The sequence below is a fragment of the Herpailurus yagouaroundi genome, unplaced genomic scaffold, assembly GCF_014898765.1.
Source record: "Herpailurus yagouaroundi ecotype Mexico unplaced genomic scaffold, PumYag 77, whole genome shotgun sequence".
Lineage (NCBI taxonomy): Eukaryota > Metazoa > Chordata > Mammalia > Carnivora > Felidae > Herpailurus > Herpailurus yagouaroundi.
This window is the reverse complement of record NW_024412388.1, coordinates 12,146,941-12,161,586: the sequence shown is the minus strand read 5'-3', so window position 1 is coordinate 12,161,586 and position 14,646 is coordinate 12,146,941. Positions and strand designations below refer to the sequence as shown.

Here is a 14,646-nt window from a genome sequence, read left to right as displayed (position 1 = left end):
AACGTTTAAAAAAAAAAAAAAAAAAAAAAACAGCGATGCTTTTTACTTCAGTCTTTTATTGGTCAGGCCAGGTGGTTATGGGTTCACAGTTGGGAGAGAAACCCTAGGGGAATGAGGGGAGCTTAATCACAGACACGGCTTTGTGAGCAGCTGACCTCACTTTATTATTATTTTTTTTTAATGTTTATTTTTGAGAGTAAGCGGGAGAGGGGCAGAGAGAGAGGGAGACACAGAATCGGAAGCAGGCTCCAGGCTCCGAGCTGTCAGCACCGAGCCCGACGCGGGGCTCGAACCCACGAACCGTGACGTCATAAGCTGAGCCGGAGTCGGAGGCTTAACCGACCGAGCCGCCCAGGCGCCCCAGCAGACCTCACTCTGAACACGGCATCAGCAGCAAGCTGGCGTCTTCAGCGTCTTCAGAATCAGACGCTGCCAGGAATCCTGGGGGCAGCCAGGTCCTGAGGGGCTTGTGCTCCGTCGCGGTCCTGACCCCAGGATCCCCACGCACGGAAAGCGCCACTTCACTCACGCCAGAACCTTCGTCTCGCACAGCTGTGACTACAGTTGTCTTGTGCTCCTCAGCATCAAGGTTTGACTGCCTTTGGTGCTGGTACTGACACCTTAAGCTCTTCAGGGCAAGGACCCAAAGCACCACACAGGTCTTTTCCAGTACACGTGTCCAGCCCGCTCCCATCTGCCCCTCCGGACGGGCCCTTGGTCTCAGCAGGCGAGTTCTCGAAAGCCTCCTTCTGGTAACAACTATATGCGAGACCCCACCCATGGAACGTTTCTCCTGACCTCTGGAAACGTGCCAGCTTTAGCAAAGGACTCTGTACCCAAGAGTTGGCAGGGACAGCGGGGACTCTTTTCCCAAAATGTTGCAGGTCAGTCAGTTACGGCAAACAGAACCGTGACCCTCAGGGAAAACAGCCACGCCGGCTCCTTTCTGACCACAGCGGCTGCATGGAAACAGCCGCGGCTTCTGTAGGGGCCACAAAATGACAGTGCTTGTTATGTTTAAAGAAATAGGAGCAGGAGGAGGCCCCCCCCGCCCCGCCCCCCCGGCCGTGACCTCTCTCCTTTGTGCCCACAGACAGCAGCCCTCTCGTGGGCAGCACGCCCGCCGGTTATGGGACCCTGACGATAGAGACATCTGTAGATCCCCTCAGCTCCTCAGTTTCATCCGTGGTACGTGGGCGGGTGTGGGCAGGTGGGCCCCCCAGACCCCCCGGCTCCTCCTCTAGCCCGCCCCGCCCCCACCTCGGCCTTCTCTGTCGGCGTCTCCGCAGAGGCTCAGCGGTTACTGTGGCAGTCCATGGAGGGTCATAGGCTATCACATCGTGGTCTGGATGATGGCAGGGGTCCCTTTGCTGCTGTTCCGCTGGAAGCCGGTGTGGCGGGTGCGGCTGCGGCTCCGGCCCTGCAACCTGGCCCGCGCCGAAACACTCGTCATCGAAATAAGAGACAAAGAGGTGAGTCCCGGCCGGCCGGCAGGGGCAGAGGAGAGGGTGGGGTGGGTCTGGCACTGGAGAGGGTCCGATGCAGGGGGAGGAAGGCGATGGAGCCTGCTCGGGTTCTCAGCCCGATCCGGCCCCGGAATCTCTGTGGGACCTTACACAGGTTGTCCTTTCTGGACCTCAGCTTTCCCGTCTGAGCAGTGGGTAGAAGGGACAGGTTAGGTGGCTTCTGAGAGGAGGATCATCTACGTCCCTGATCCCTGCCTTCTCCAGCAGGGGCCGCAGGGTGGGCAGGGTGGGGCCTGGAAAGGGAGGAGTCTCCTCTGGGACCAAGTCCACACCTCTGTGTTCCAGGATAATTCGTGGCAGCTGTATACTGTGCAGGTGCAGACTGAGGCCATCAGTGAGAGCAGGTGAGGCAGCCCATCACCCTTCCCAGAAGCCCCTGCTCCCCACCAGCCTCCTGCCACAAAGGCTCTGACCCTGGTGCCCTGCACCCCAGGGAGGGACCGTGGCTCCGTGGGGATGGGGTGGTGCTGGAACGTTCCAGAGTGCCGCAGTAATCCCCACACCCCTCCCAGCCTGGAGCTGCCTGCCCAGGTCCAGGCGGAGGACGGCCGGAGCCAGGCGGCTGTGGGGGCAGTGCCAGAGGGTGCATGGAAGGACACCACCCAGTTCTGCAGGAACGAAGAGGCAGTGAGTGGACAGCTGGGTCCGGACAAGTCCTTACCCATCCCTGGGCCTCACTTTCACGCTCTATACAGCGATGGATTGGACTCCACGCTCCCCAGGCACCTCCGCTTCCATTGTCCCAAATGTCCCGGATGCCGGCTGAGCACCTTAACACATCCAGGCCTCCCTCCCTCTTTCCTGTGACTCTGGCCTCTCTACCCCTGCCCTCCCCACCCCCAGCCTCTTCTCTCTCCTATGCAGCAGCGGAAGCTGCGATATTACCTCTTCCGGGGCCAGCGCTACGTCTGGATCGAGAGCCAACAGGCCTTCTGCCAAGTCAGGTAGGGGTCAGGGCCGGCGCGCACACGCCAATGCTGGGCTGGGCGGGAGGGGTGGCATGAGGTGGCCCGGCGGGCTCCCCGCAGCTCTGTGCCTTGGTCCCCTGCGGCGTGAGCGAGTCCCTGAGCCTCTCCAGGCCTCAGAGTCCCTGTAACCGGGACATGAAGAGAATCCATGCCTCCTAGGGTTATCTTGAGGGGGAAATCTGTAAGCTTCACGCAAAGTCTGGCTCAGCCTCGGGCCAAGGGGGTGACACCAAATCAGACCTGAGGCTCTGGACTGGGACCCTCCATTTGGGGTCTCGTCCCTGCTCTGCCACCTACTTGAGAAATGGGAGCTCACAACACATTTTCAAGTGCAGGGAGCTTGTGTGCAAGGTGATCCCGGGGAACACTGGGGGGTGTGGGGGGAGCAGGAGGTATCATAGGGAGCTTGGTCCCCTTGGGGATCTGTGCCCTCACCCGAGGAGCGAGGAGGCTGGGGGTACTTCCCATCATCCCCCCACCCCCGCCCCACCCGTGTTGGCGGCTGGCTCCTGGCCACGGACGTGAATTCCTTGGTGCTTCCCGGCTCGCGGTGGAGCACCCTCCCGCAGCCAGGAACAACCCGCCAGCGAAGACAGGTGTTTGCAGTGCCAGCTGCGTCTGCAGAAGTGGGCACCCCGCGGACGGGGGGACGGGGCCAGCCTCTGCCACAGGAGGAGAATAGCACAAATGGCTGACGTGTTCGTCACGACGTAGGTGCCAGGGACTAGCCACGCGCTTTGTGTGGCTTCTATTTTATTCCACCCGTAGCCCTGTGAGGCGGGTGCTGTCACCATCCCCATTCCGCAGGGGAGGAAACTGAGTCACAGAGAGGTTGAGTCGCTTGACGAAGGCGTCATCATTGTAAATGATACTCCTGTCACTAAATAAGAGTGGTTCTTGTCGCTATTAAATATTATCAGTCATCTCTCTTTGTTCTTCCTCGGCGAGGTAGTTTGGGGCCAGTCAGAGGGATGGAAGGAGAAAGTTAAGCCCAGAGTTTGTGAGGGACCTGCCTCCTCCTAGGAGCTCAGTGGGCCAGAAGGGACCTGGAGCCCCAAGTCCCGGGTCCCATCACCCATCCGAGTCACCCCCCCGCCCCCCGCAGCCTGCTGGACCACGGCCGCACCTGTGACGACGTCCGCCGCTCCTGCTCCGGCCTCAGCCTCCAGGAGCAAGCCGTGAGGTGGGTGCTGCCCTGGACCAGAGGTTCCCTGCGCTCTGGGGACCCCTGTCTTGCTCCCCTGAGTGTGGCCTTCTCTGGGCCTCGGTCTCCCTGGCTGTGAGATGAGGACCTCTGTCGCCCTTGGAGGATCCGGCCGCCACTCCCCCCCTCCATCTTTTGGCCTCGTCACTTCTCTCGCAGGAAGACCATCTATGGCCCCAACGTGATCACCGTGCCGGTCAAGTCCTATCCCCAGCTGCTGGTGGACGAGGTAGGGCTGTCCCCGGGCCTCGCCCCAGCTCTGGCCTGGATGGGCTGTGTGACCCCGGCCGGGGGCTTGGCCTCTCTGGGCCACTTGCCAGTGGCAGACCAGAGCAGCCGTCCCCTTCTCCACAGGGGAGAGTCATCTCAGACCCAGCCCCATCAGCTCAGGGCCAGGAGTTGGAGTCTCTGATCCAGGCTGAGGCTGGGAAGAGAGGCCCGGAGGCAAAGCCACAGGGGCTGGGCTTCTCCTGTGGGTGAGAGCCGTGACTCTCTGTGCTTAAGCCGCTTTAACCGTCTGGCAGCCGTGGAGTAGGGACACTCGGTTCATATGCAAAGAACCGAGGCTTCAGAGGGGTGACACGGCATAGGGGACAAAGGGATCCCTCTGAGGGATCTGAGCCCTCTGAGCCAGAGGCAGACGCCCCTGAAGGGGGACAGACTTCAGGAGTCTGGCCCGATGTAAACCCCAGGCAGCCACTCGGGACCTGTGTGGTTTGGGGCAAGTGACTTGACCCTACTGTGCCTCAGTTTCCTTGTCTGCAAAATGGAGTGAGGGTAGCATCCACCCCGTGGAATTGTCATCACCATCGGATGGTACTCAGATGTGGTGCTTAGCAGGGGCCTGGCATGGAAATGCCCGCGTCCTCCCTAGAGCAGAGAAGCCGGGGGCTCGAGAGCTGTCCGGATGGGGCCGAGCAGGGAAACGGCCCCGCCCAGGGCTGCGCTGGCCCGGGGTCACGGGCCCTGATGCTGCCTCCCCGCCCCTCCCCCAGGCACTGAACCCCTACTATGGGTTCCAGGCCTTCAGCATCGGGCTGTGGCTGGCGGACCGCTACTACTCATATGCCCTTTGCATACTGCTCATCTCCACCGCCTCCATCTGTCTGTCGCTCTACAAGACCAGAAAGGTGAGTGGTGTGAGGGGGCCGGCGCGGGGCAGGCGGGTCCCCGAGGGGGCCACCGCCCACCCACTCCCCGCGCGTCCCCCTGCCCGCAGCAAAGCCAGACTCTGAGGGACATGGTGCAGCTGTCCACACGGGTGTGCGTGTGCCGGCCCGGGGGAGGTGAGCGCTGGGGAAGGGAGGGGGCGGGGCAGGGGGGGTGCCCTGGGCCGTGCTGAGACCCCCTCCGCTTGCCCGCAGAGGAGGAGTGGGTGGACTCCAGCGAGCTGGTGCCTGGAGACTGCCTGGTGCTGCCCCAGGAAGGCGGCCTGGTGCCCTGCGACGCTGCCCTGGTGGCCGGCGAGTGCATGGTCAACGAGAGCTCTCTGACAGGTCAGCCCCCCAGCCCCGCGGCCTCCGGGTCTTCCTCCCCGGCCAGCAGGCCCCTCTGCCCGCATCGGGGACATTGAGGTTTTTCTTTTGTGCTCAAGTCACAACCCCGGGGGTCGGGTCGGCACACGCTAATCCTACACGCTCAGGCACTCAGTAAGAGATTGACCCTCGGGGCACGCCTGGGCGGCTCAGTCGGGTGAGCCTCCGACTTCGGCTCAGGTGCTGATCTCACATGTCGGTGGGTTCGAGTCCCGCGTGGGGCTCTGTGCTGACGGCTCAGAGCCTGGAGCCTGCTTTGGATTCTGTGTCTCCCTCTCTCTCTCTGCTCCTCCCCTGCTTGCGCTCTCTCTGTCTCTCTCTCTCAAAAATAAATGGACGTCAAAAAAAAAAAAAAAAAAAAAGATTACTACTCTGCCGGACAGCATGCTCGGGGCTTTGTAGAGGTTTAGTCCCCACGCCCCACCCTGTGGTTTATTGGCTTGAGTTATAAAAGGAGTACAGCTTGTTATAAAATAATTCCAACAGAATGAGAACATCCTCCCCGCCCCCTGCCCCCCCACTATGTGGACACGAGTGCACACCCGTTTTCCCCTCTTCCCCGCGGGAGGGGTCCCGGTACCTGGCTGGCACACGGCCTTCCAGGGTTGCCTGGCTGTGTCTTTTAGGTCTTTTGCCCTCTCTCAGCCTCAGTGTCCCTCTGTGTAAAATGGGGGCAGTGGTTTCTGCACACATGGTTCCCAGAGTTAAATGAGACCTAGGGCTTTAGGAAACAATTCTGTGCTTCACTCTGGTCGGCGGGAAGGAGTGGCATGGGACCCCCTCACCAGCTTCGTACCGCGTCCCTTCCAGGGGAGAGCGTTCCAGTGCTGAAGACGGCCCTGCCGGAAGGACCGGTGCCCTACTGCCCCGAGACCCACCGGCGGCACACGCTCTTCTGTGGGACCCTCGTCCTGCAGGCCCGGGCCTTTGTTGGACCCCACGTCCTGGCGGTGGTGACTCGAACAGGTGGGAGTCCGGGACGCAGGGAGGGATGCTGGGCTCGTGACACCGGGCAGGGCGGGGGCCATCTCCGCTGCTGTCCTACCGTGGGACCTGAGACAAGTCCCACTGCCAAGTTGGGGTTGGCTGATGTGGGCAGGGATGTGGCCAGCGAGGAGGAGCCCACCCCTCCGGAAGGGAGCAGCCCCGTACGATGCCAGCAGGTTCTTGTCGTGTGGGAATGGGACCCGGTGTCACCAGGTCTGAGTGTTTCAGCACAAGCCACATATCCGAATTTTAAGTGAAACCACCCACTTTATAGGTAACTGTCCATTCATTCCGGTTTTACTGAGCCCTGTGAGCGCCGGGCCATCACGAGGAACCCCAAACTGGATGATTCCTAATCCTGGGAGCACCACATCTCACAGCCCCCAGGCGCGGTGGTGGAGGGGAGGGGCCGAGAGGACCGGTCCTGACCCTCGGCCTCCCCGGCTCCCCCCAGGGTTCTGCACAGCCAAAGGGGGCCTGGTGAGCTCCATCTTGCATCCCCGGCCCATCAGCTTCAAGTTCTACAAGCACAGCATGAAGTTTGTGGCCGCCCTCTCTGTCCTCGGTGAGCATCCCCCTGCATTCCCCTCTGCTGGTGGGACGTCCCAAATCCCGTCCCAAATCCCGCTGAGTCCCTTGCTGTCTCCCCAGCTCTCCTCGGCACTATCTACAGCATCTTCGTCCTTCACCGCAACCGGGTGAGTCTCGGGGCTCCGGGTGGGGCCCGGCAGCGGGGACCCGGGGCCGGCCTGGCCCTTGGCGTTCACGGTGCCTCCCGCCAGGTGCCTCTGAATGAGATCGTGATCCGCGCGCTGGACCTGGTGACGGTCGTGGTGCCCCCCGCCCTGCCAGCCGCCATGACCGTGTGCACGCTTTACGCCCAGAGCCGGCTCCGGAGTCAGGGTATCTTCTGTATCCACCCGCTGCGCATCAACCTGGGGGGCAAGCTCCAGCTGGTGTGTTTCGACAAGGTGGGGGCCGCAGGGCAGGGGGCCCGGGCGCCACGGCCAGGCCTCCGCACCCGTGTTTCATTCGGCAGCGCTGACCAAGGGCCTGCTTGGTGCCAGATCCCGTCCTGAGGAGGAGACCCTTAGAGATACCACCCCCACCCCCCACCCAGGTCCCAGCCGCGTCAAGCTCACGGCCTGGCAGATGAGCTGTCCGAGATCATTCAGGCTTTTCCCCCATATTGCTCTCAGCGCTGAGACCCAGCAGAGACCCCACGGTGATGTCCCCCCACCAGAAAGCACAGAAAGCTGCAAATGAAGTGATGGGCTTGGGGAAGGAAGTGAACGGGGTAATGGGACGGGTGCTACTTGAGGTCACTCCCTCAGGGAGATGGCAGTGAGGAAGTCTTCTCTGGGAGGCTGGGCCACTGGGGCAGGGCCGGAGGAGCTGAGCAGACCACGTGCCTGAGGCAAGAGGAGCAGGGGGGAAGGGGGCAGGGCGAGATGGGGGGGGCGCCCTGGTCGTCAGAGGCTGGTGAGCCCCGTGGAGGAGTTTGGACATTAATTATTCTGAGGGCACCGGGGGCCGCAGAGGTTTTAAGCCGATCGTGTTCACAGAGCTCCCCGGCTGTCCCTGGGCCGCGGGAACACAGCCTGGGGCGTGCAGGCTGGCGCCTGCCTCGCTCGTCCGTTCAACAGGTACACCGAGCGCTGCGTGTGGCAGGGCCCCTTCCTGGCACCGCATCGGATGGGTGATAGGGTCGCAAAGGGGCCTCGGGTGGGGACCCGGAGGCAGTGGTGCCAGACAGAGGAGGTGGGGGCTGGGGAGGGCGACTCTGGGGCGTGGACGCCCAGCACAGCCGCACATGGCTCAACCCGAGGACTCACCGCTGGCCTGCCCCTTGCCCCCTGCAGACGGGCACCCTCACGGAGGACGGCTTGGATGTGATGGGCGTGGTGCCCCTAAAGGGGCAGGCGTTCCTGCCTCTGGTCCCGGAGCCCCGCCGCCTGCCCGTGGGGCCCCTGCTCCGAGCGCTGGCCACCTGCCACGCCCTCACCCGGCTCCAGGACACCCCGGTGGGCGACCCCATGGACCTCAAGATGGTGGAATCTACTGGCTGGGTGAGGAGCAGGTCTCCGTTCCAGGACTTCAGGTGGCGTCCAGTGCGCCACCGTCATTAATGACAACGTGGCCAAGGCCACACACGAGCACCTGCTGTGTGCCAGCGCTCCGCTGCACAGGCCTTGTCTCGGGCTCCTCCTGTAGCCCAGGAAGGAAGCTTCAAACCTGCCTCACAGGGAGGAAGGACCGGGCTGAGGGAGATTTGGAATAACTTGTCCAAGGTCACCCTGCAGCTTGTGAGTGGCAAAGCCAGAGTTTGAACTTGGGTCCATCCGACTCCAAAGCCCGTGCTCTTGACTTCCCGTTCCATCCGGTCTCCCGTGGAGGGAGTCTTCCTCGAATCCGATCTGAATCCCGCGCCGCCTCCCTCCGTGGGCCAAGGATTGGCCTGCCCCAGGGCCAAGCCGGTGCCCAGCCCGTCAGATGCCAACCTTCTCTGCCCGCCTCGCAGGTCCTGGAGGAGGGGCCGGCCGCAGACTCGGCATTCGGGGCCCAGGTCCTGGCGGTGATGAAACCCCCGCTTCAGGAGCCCCAGCCGCAGGGCGTGGTGAGTCTCGCGTGTGCCCGCGGGGTGTGGGGCGGCCGGGGTGGGCCCCACAGGCCGGCCCTTCAGCCGCCCCTCCGACTCTGCAGGAGGAGCCGCCCCCGGCACCCGTCAGCGTCCTCAGCCGCTTCCCGTTCTCATCGGCCCTGCAGCGCATGGACGTGGTGGCGGCGTGGCCGGGGGCCGCACAGCCGGAGGCCTATGTCAAGGGCGCCCCTGAGCTGGTGGCAGGCCTCTGCGACCCCGAGACAGGTGCAGGGGGCGGGCCACCGACCGGAATGGGGTGGGCACCCGGCCTCTGCCCCTGGCCCCGTCCACCCACCCACCCCCACCCCCCGGCCCGGTGACACCTGCCTGTCCCTGGCAGTGCCCACGGACTTCGCCCAGATGCTGCAGAGCTACACGGCCGCCGGCTACCGCGTCGTGGCCCTCGCCAGCAAGCCGCTGCCCATCGCGCCCAGCCTGGAGGCCGCTCAGCGACTGACCAGGTGGACCGTCCCCTGTCCCGCCCCTTGGGGACTGCGCACCAGGCCCAGGCGTAGGCAGCGCCCTGGGAAGGTGTCCTTGCCCGGTGGCTGGCAGAGGGGCCTTGGCCACCGCCTGACCTCTGACCCAGCTCTGGTGCCCTCCAGGGACACCGTGGAGCAGGACCTGAGCCTCCTGGGGCTGCTCATCATGAGGAACCTGCTGAAGCCGCAGACCACGCCGGTCATCCGGGCTCTGCGGAGGACCCGCATCCGCACCGTCATGGTGACAGGTACCCCGGGCGGCAGGGCCTGGGTCAGGAGGGCAGAATCTACCCCGTCACGGGCAGAGGGAAGGGCGCGCCGCGTCCCTTCTTTTCGGACCCCCGCTTCAGGCCGGGGCTTTTTCAGACGTGTCGTGGATCTTCACGACGTCCCTCCCAGGGGGTAACCATCCCTCCATTCGATGGATGAGGCAGGCGAAACTCGGGGGAGTAGAATGACCTCCAGAGAGTCCCGGGGTGGTGCCGATCAGCCTGGGTTCCAGCCCGGCTCCAAGTCCCGAGTTCCAGCTCCACCTGTAGGAAATGGGGGAAGTTATGTCAGCCTCAAAAGTGGTGACGATTTCATGGAGCAAGGAAAGAAAGACTCTAGCCAGGGCAACACGGAGGAGCCCAACAGGTCGGCGTCCTCGTCCTGGTCCTCCCCACCCTCGCATGCACACACTCACATGCACATGCTCACACGCACACACACCTGCCAGCAAGGTCCGGCAGCACCAAGTAGTGTATGTGGAACTCGAAACCCGGGTGCCCAGTTTCCCCTAGGCCCTTCGATACCTGGTTTTCTAGAAGAGGAAAGTGGGGTTCAGAGACGTTGATGTACCTGCCCGAGCTCACCCAGCCAGCCGTGATAGACACACTGTGTCTGGCCTCAGTTTTCCCATCTGTAAGTGTCAGGGTGAGGACGGCCCCCCAGATAGCACCTGGACCCTGACCTTGTCCCCACGCTCCTAGGGGACAACCTGCAGACGGCCGTCACCGTGGCCCAGGGTTGCGGCATGGTGGGCCCCCAGGAGCGTCTGGTCCTCATCCACGCCACCCCCCCCGAGCGAGGCCAGCCTGCCTCCCTCGAGCTCCTGCCGCTAGAATCCTCCACGGCTACGAACGGGGCTAAGGTGAGGCTGAGCCGGGGTTCCGGCCGCACACCCCACCGATGACCCCGCCCCTGCGTCACCTGACCCAGGCCCCAGCTCTCCGGGGTGGGCAGGGGAAGCTGAGCGGAGCTTCCTGGGCCCCCAGGATCTTGGCCAGGCCGCAAGCTGCACCATGGAGCCAGACCCCCGATCCAGCCACCTGGCCCTCAGCGGGTCCACCTTTGGTGTCCTTATGAAGCACTTCCCCAAGCTGCTGCCCAAGGTAGGGCTGCCCCCAAGCCTCACCCCTGGTCGCTCTACGCCTCCCCATGTTCTCCTCTCCTCCTCGTGGCTCTCCCGCCCCCACCCTACAGCTGCCCCAGCCTCCCCTGTCTCCCTGTGCTCTCAGGTCCTGGTCCAGGGCACTGTCTTTGCCCGCATGGCTCCTGAGCAGAAGACAGAGCTGGTTTGTGAGCTCCAGAAGCTTCAGTGAGTACATGTGGGACCTGCAGGGGGCAGCTGGTCCGTGGTGGTCGTGGTGGTGCATGAACACCTCAGGCATTAAGAATGATCCTCACCCTCCGGGAAAACCCAAGCAGGCTCTCCTGGGTCCATGATGCCGGAAGCAGTAACTGCCCCTCTTTGCTGAGCCCCTGCTCAGCCTGTGCCGGGTGCCATGCAGGCAGCAGGGACCCGGCCGACCCCACCTTCTGCCAGCAAGCCCATGGGAGGGGAGAGGGGTCACTTCACAGACACGGAGGCTCCTCACCGGCTCCGGCCATTCCTGCACACCTCTCTGCATCAGATACTGCGTGGGCATGTGTGGGGACGGCGCCAATGACTGTGGGGCCCTGAAGGCGGCCGACGTGGGCATTTCGCTCTCCCAGGCCGAGGCCTCTGTGGTCTCGCCCTTCACCTCGAGCATGGCCAGCATCGAGTGTGTGCCCATGGTCATCAGGTGAGGTGGGCAGGGGCCAGTGGGCCGGGGCTCATCAGGGTCCGTCGGCCCAGCCCGGGCCCCCTAATGCCCATACCCTGCTACCCAGGGAAGGCCGGTGTTCCCTCGACACGTCGTTCAGCGTCTTCAAGTACATGGCTCTGTACAGCCTGACCCAGTTCATCTCCGTCCTGATCCTCTACACGGTGAGTAGTGATCTTGCCGCCCAGAGCAGGCCCACGGCCTGGACGCTCGGCAGCGTGGCTGGGAGCCCAGCGGGTTCTGAAATGGACGGTGCGGCCTCCCATCCTGCCCTGCCGCGTTCTGGCTGTGTGGCTTGGACGACTCCTGAGCCCTGGGTCGCACAACGCCGAGCTCGGCGCCCGGCACACAGTAGGTCCACAGAACGAGGGCGGCTGTCCCGTGCTGGCGTTTCACGCCTGCCCTCCGGGAGCTGCCATGCCCGAGGGAGACTGAGGCAGAGTCCAGGCAGGGACCGAGGCAGGCGTGGGACGGAGAGCCAGGGTCGCTGTGCCACGGATCCACCTGTTTCCCTGCTTGCCCTGGCTGAGACCTTGGCTGTACCCGTCACACCCTGCCCGGAGGGGTATCTCCCCGCTCTGCTCTGAGCACACGCAGCTCACCCCCATGGAAAGGAGGTGACCCCACCGGGCAATGCAGATCTCGTACGAGCCTCTGTCCCTGTGTCCACCAGGACCTGCGTCCTCTACGGGCAGAGCCGAAGCACCCCCTTCAGCCTGGGAGGGAGCTCCCCATGGGTAGGAGGAACCTGCCCTCTCAGATTTAGGCCCCCCCTGCCTTCTCCCTCAGACCGGGAGAGGGGCTCCCCGAAGGCGGTGCAGTGTCTTCTCCATCAGACTAGGCGCTTCCCGGAGGCAGGAAGGCGCTGCCTCCCCATCAGGTTTTGGGCGGAACGATTCCCTCCCCATCGGACTCGTTGGGCGCAGGTCTGGTGCCCCTGCTGCTACCTGCCCCTCTGCCCTCCCTCCCCTGCTGGCAGATCAACACCAACCTGGGCGACCTGCAGTTCCTGGCCATCGACCTGGTCATCACCACCACGGTGGCAGTGCTCATGAGCCGCACGGGGCCGGCGCTGGCGCTGGGGCGGGCGCGGCCGCCGGGGGCCCTGCTCAGTGCGCCCGTGCTGAGCAGCCTCCTGCTGCAGGTGGCCCTGGTGGCCGGCGTGCAGCTGGGGGGCTACTTCCTGACCGTGGCCCAACCCTGGTGAGTAGCGAGTCCGCCCCCCAATCCCAGCCCTGCCCCCTCCTCCACGCTCGTTCCCTGACCCCGGGCTTCGCGCCCCCAGGTTCGTGCCCCTGAACAAGACCGTACCCGCGCCAGACAACCTGCCCAACTACGAGAACACGGTGGTCTTCTCGCTGTCCAGCTTCCAGTACCTCATCCTGGCCGCCGCTGTGTCCAAGGGGGCGCCCTTCCGCCGGCCGCTCTACACCAACGGTGCGGCCGCGGGATGGGGCGGGGCTGGCGTGGGTGGAGTGGGGAGGGGCCCACCGGCCTGACGGACTCCCTCCCCCTCCAGTGCCCTTCCTGATGGCCCTGGCGCTCCTGGGCTCCGTCCTGGTGGGCCTCCTCCTGGTCCCTGGCCTCCTGCAAGGCCCGCTGGGGCTGAGGAACATCGCTGACACCTGCTTCAAGCTGCTGCTGCTGGGCCTGGTGGCCTGCAACTTCGTGGGGGCCTTCATGCTGGAGGTGGGGCGCACCCTGGGTTGGGGCTGGAGGGGGGGGGGCTTTCAGGGTGGGCTCGGCCGCGGCTGCCCCTCCCACCCTCTCCCTGTCCTCCGCAGAGCGTGCTGGACCAGTGCCTCCCGGCCTGCCTGCGGCGGCTCCGACCCAAAAAGGTCTCGAAGAAGCGTTTCAAGCAGCTGGAGCGAGAGCTGGCCGAGCAGCCCTGGCCGCCGCCCGCCGGGCCCGCGAGGTAGCGCGGGCCCGTCCGCACACCGGACGCCGATCTCCCTGCCTCTGAGCCACCGACTGGGACCCGTCTCCGGAGACGCCACCGCCGCCGCTCGTGCAGCCCGGAGGCTGGCAGGTGTCCTGCTCCTGCCCCGGGTCTGCCCGGCCCAGCCTTCCCTGCCCTCGGCCGGGGAAATGCTGTCGTCCCCAACTTCAGACCTCCCGTGTACACATGACAGCTACCAATGCCCCCAGAGCCTCTGTCAGTGGAGCAAATAAAGTCATGATATTTTCCTGGCACGGCCGTGGCTGTCTCCTACGTGGTACCGCTGACCGGGTCCCCAGCTGGGAGCCCCTGGCACGTGTCCGCTCTGAGCACCTCAGGTCACGTTGGGCGACTCCCCTCTCCGGGCCTCCGTCTCCTCGTGGGACAGTAATGTTTTCAGGTTGAGCAGTGCCTGGTCCTCCGTTAAGCATCTGGGGTTTTGTTTTTCTCTTTTTTTTAAATTTATTTATTTATAATAATGAGTGGGGAAGGGGCAGAGAGGGGGAGAGACAGAATCCCAAGCAGTCTCCGCACCATCAACGCGGAGCCCGATGCAGGAACTCGGGAACCGTGAGACTGTGACCCGAGCCGAGATCCAGAATCGGAAGCTCCGAGGCTTAACCGACTGTGCCACCCAGGCGCCCCTCCAACAAGCATTTTGTGCGCATCGTCTTTTAATCCTTACGACTGCGGCGTCTGATTCCCCTTTTGCAGATATGGAGACTAAGGTTCAGAGGTCACACAAGTTGCCGGAGGTGGGGCCAGATCGCCTTGACTCCAGTACCCGCTTGCCACGCTCCTGTGCCAGCGCCGAGGGGGCATTTGACTGAGGCAGTTCCCTCCTATCCGCCCCCCTCCCCCTGCATCCCGGGCCGTGTTTGTGGTCCAGGCTCTGAGCCCACGTCTCCCAGCCTGAACCACGTGCACTGTCCCCCGGGGAAGGGTGGGTGCTTCTGACCTCATCCCATCAGTGGGACCCTGGCCAAGCCCCACTCTGGAGATGTAACTCGGTCATCCGAGTGCTGGGCAGAAGAGAGCAGGAAAGAGACTGCTTCCTGCCCTCCAGAAGCCCCCCGCCGACCTCATTCCTGGGAGTCCTGGGACCATCCCTGGCCTGCCCTTTCAACCGAGTAGATGTTGAATCAAACTGAGCAGAAAGGATGTGGGGTGTGAAAAAGCAATCTTCTTTTTTTTTTGGAGTAGAAATTTGTTTTTGTTTTTTTTATTATTTTAATCTTTATTTTTGAGAGAGTGAGAGAGAGACAGAGTGAGAGCAGGGGAGGAACAGAGAGAGA

General features: G+C 63.6%; 1 protein-coding gene and 1 non-coding gene across 7 annotated transcripts in view; one reads left to right on the top strand and one right to left on the bottom strand.

Annotated features, from left to right (window-relative positions):
- ATP13A2 (ATPase cation transporting 13A2) overlaps positions 1–13,603 on the top strand; it is a 19,749-nt gene extending 6,146 nt beyond the window's left edge. Inside the window, exons 2-29 of one of the 6 annotated variants that reach the window (XM_040462528.1) lie at positions 1,094–1,188; positions 1,290–1,472; positions 1,812–1,870; positions 2,039–2,153; positions 2,391–2,470; positions 3,600–3,677; positions 3,858–3,927; positions 4,694–4,828; positions 4,918–4,984; positions 5,063–5,194; positions 6,044–6,199; positions 6,675–6,785; positions 6,872–6,918; positions 7,003–7,191; positions 8,083–8,289; positions 8,742–8,837; positions 8,924–9,086; positions 9,202–9,322; positions 9,467–9,591; positions 10,315–10,475; positions 10,600–10,716; positions 10,843–10,922; positions 11,239–11,370; positions 11,480–11,576; positions 12,392–12,615; positions 12,698–12,849; positions 12,932–13,101; positions 13,197–13,603. In XM_040462528.1, coding sequence (XP_040318462.1) covers positions 1,094–1,188; positions 1,290–1,472; positions 1,812–1,870; positions 2,039–2,153; positions 2,391–2,470; positions 3,600–3,677; positions 3,858–3,927; positions 4,694–4,828; positions 4,918–4,984; positions 5,063–5,194; positions 6,044–6,199; positions 6,675–6,785; positions 6,872–6,918; positions 7,003–7,191; positions 8,083–8,289; positions 8,742–8,837; positions 8,924–9,086; positions 9,202–9,322; positions 9,467–9,591; positions 10,315–10,475; positions 10,600–10,716; positions 10,843–10,922; positions 11,239–11,370; positions 11,480–11,576; positions 12,392–12,615; positions 12,698–12,849; positions 12,932–13,101; positions 13,197–13,331 — 3,497 coding nt within the window. In that variant the 3' untranslated portion in view covers positions 13,332–13,603. Of the gene's footprint in view, positions 1–1,093; positions 1,189–1,289; positions 1,473–1,811; positions 1,871–2,038; positions 2,154–2,390; positions 2,471–3,599; positions 3,678–3,857; positions 3,928–4,693; positions 4,829–4,917; positions 4,985–5,062; positions 5,195–6,043; positions 6,200–6,674; positions 6,786–6,871; positions 6,919–7,002; positions 7,192–8,082; positions 8,290–8,741; positions 8,838–8,923; positions 9,087–9,201; positions 9,323–9,466; positions 9,592–10,314; positions 10,476–10,599; positions 10,717–10,842; positions 10,923–11,238; positions 11,392–11,479; positions 11,577–12,391; positions 12,616–12,697; positions 12,850–12,931; positions 13,102–13,196 lie in introns of all 6 variants that reach the window. The other 5 variants (XM_040462529.1, XM_040462538.1, XM_040462524.1 and 2 more) reach the window with 5 other exon arrangements.
- Positions 859–996, bottom strand: LOC121027910 (small nucleolar RNA SNORA16B/SNORA16A family). Its single transcript, XR_005788992.1, has one exon. It is a non-coding gene; the product is annotated as a small nucleolar RNA SNORA16B/SNORA16A family (small nucleolar RNA).
- Positions 13,604–14,646: the final 1,043 nt, after the last annotated feature.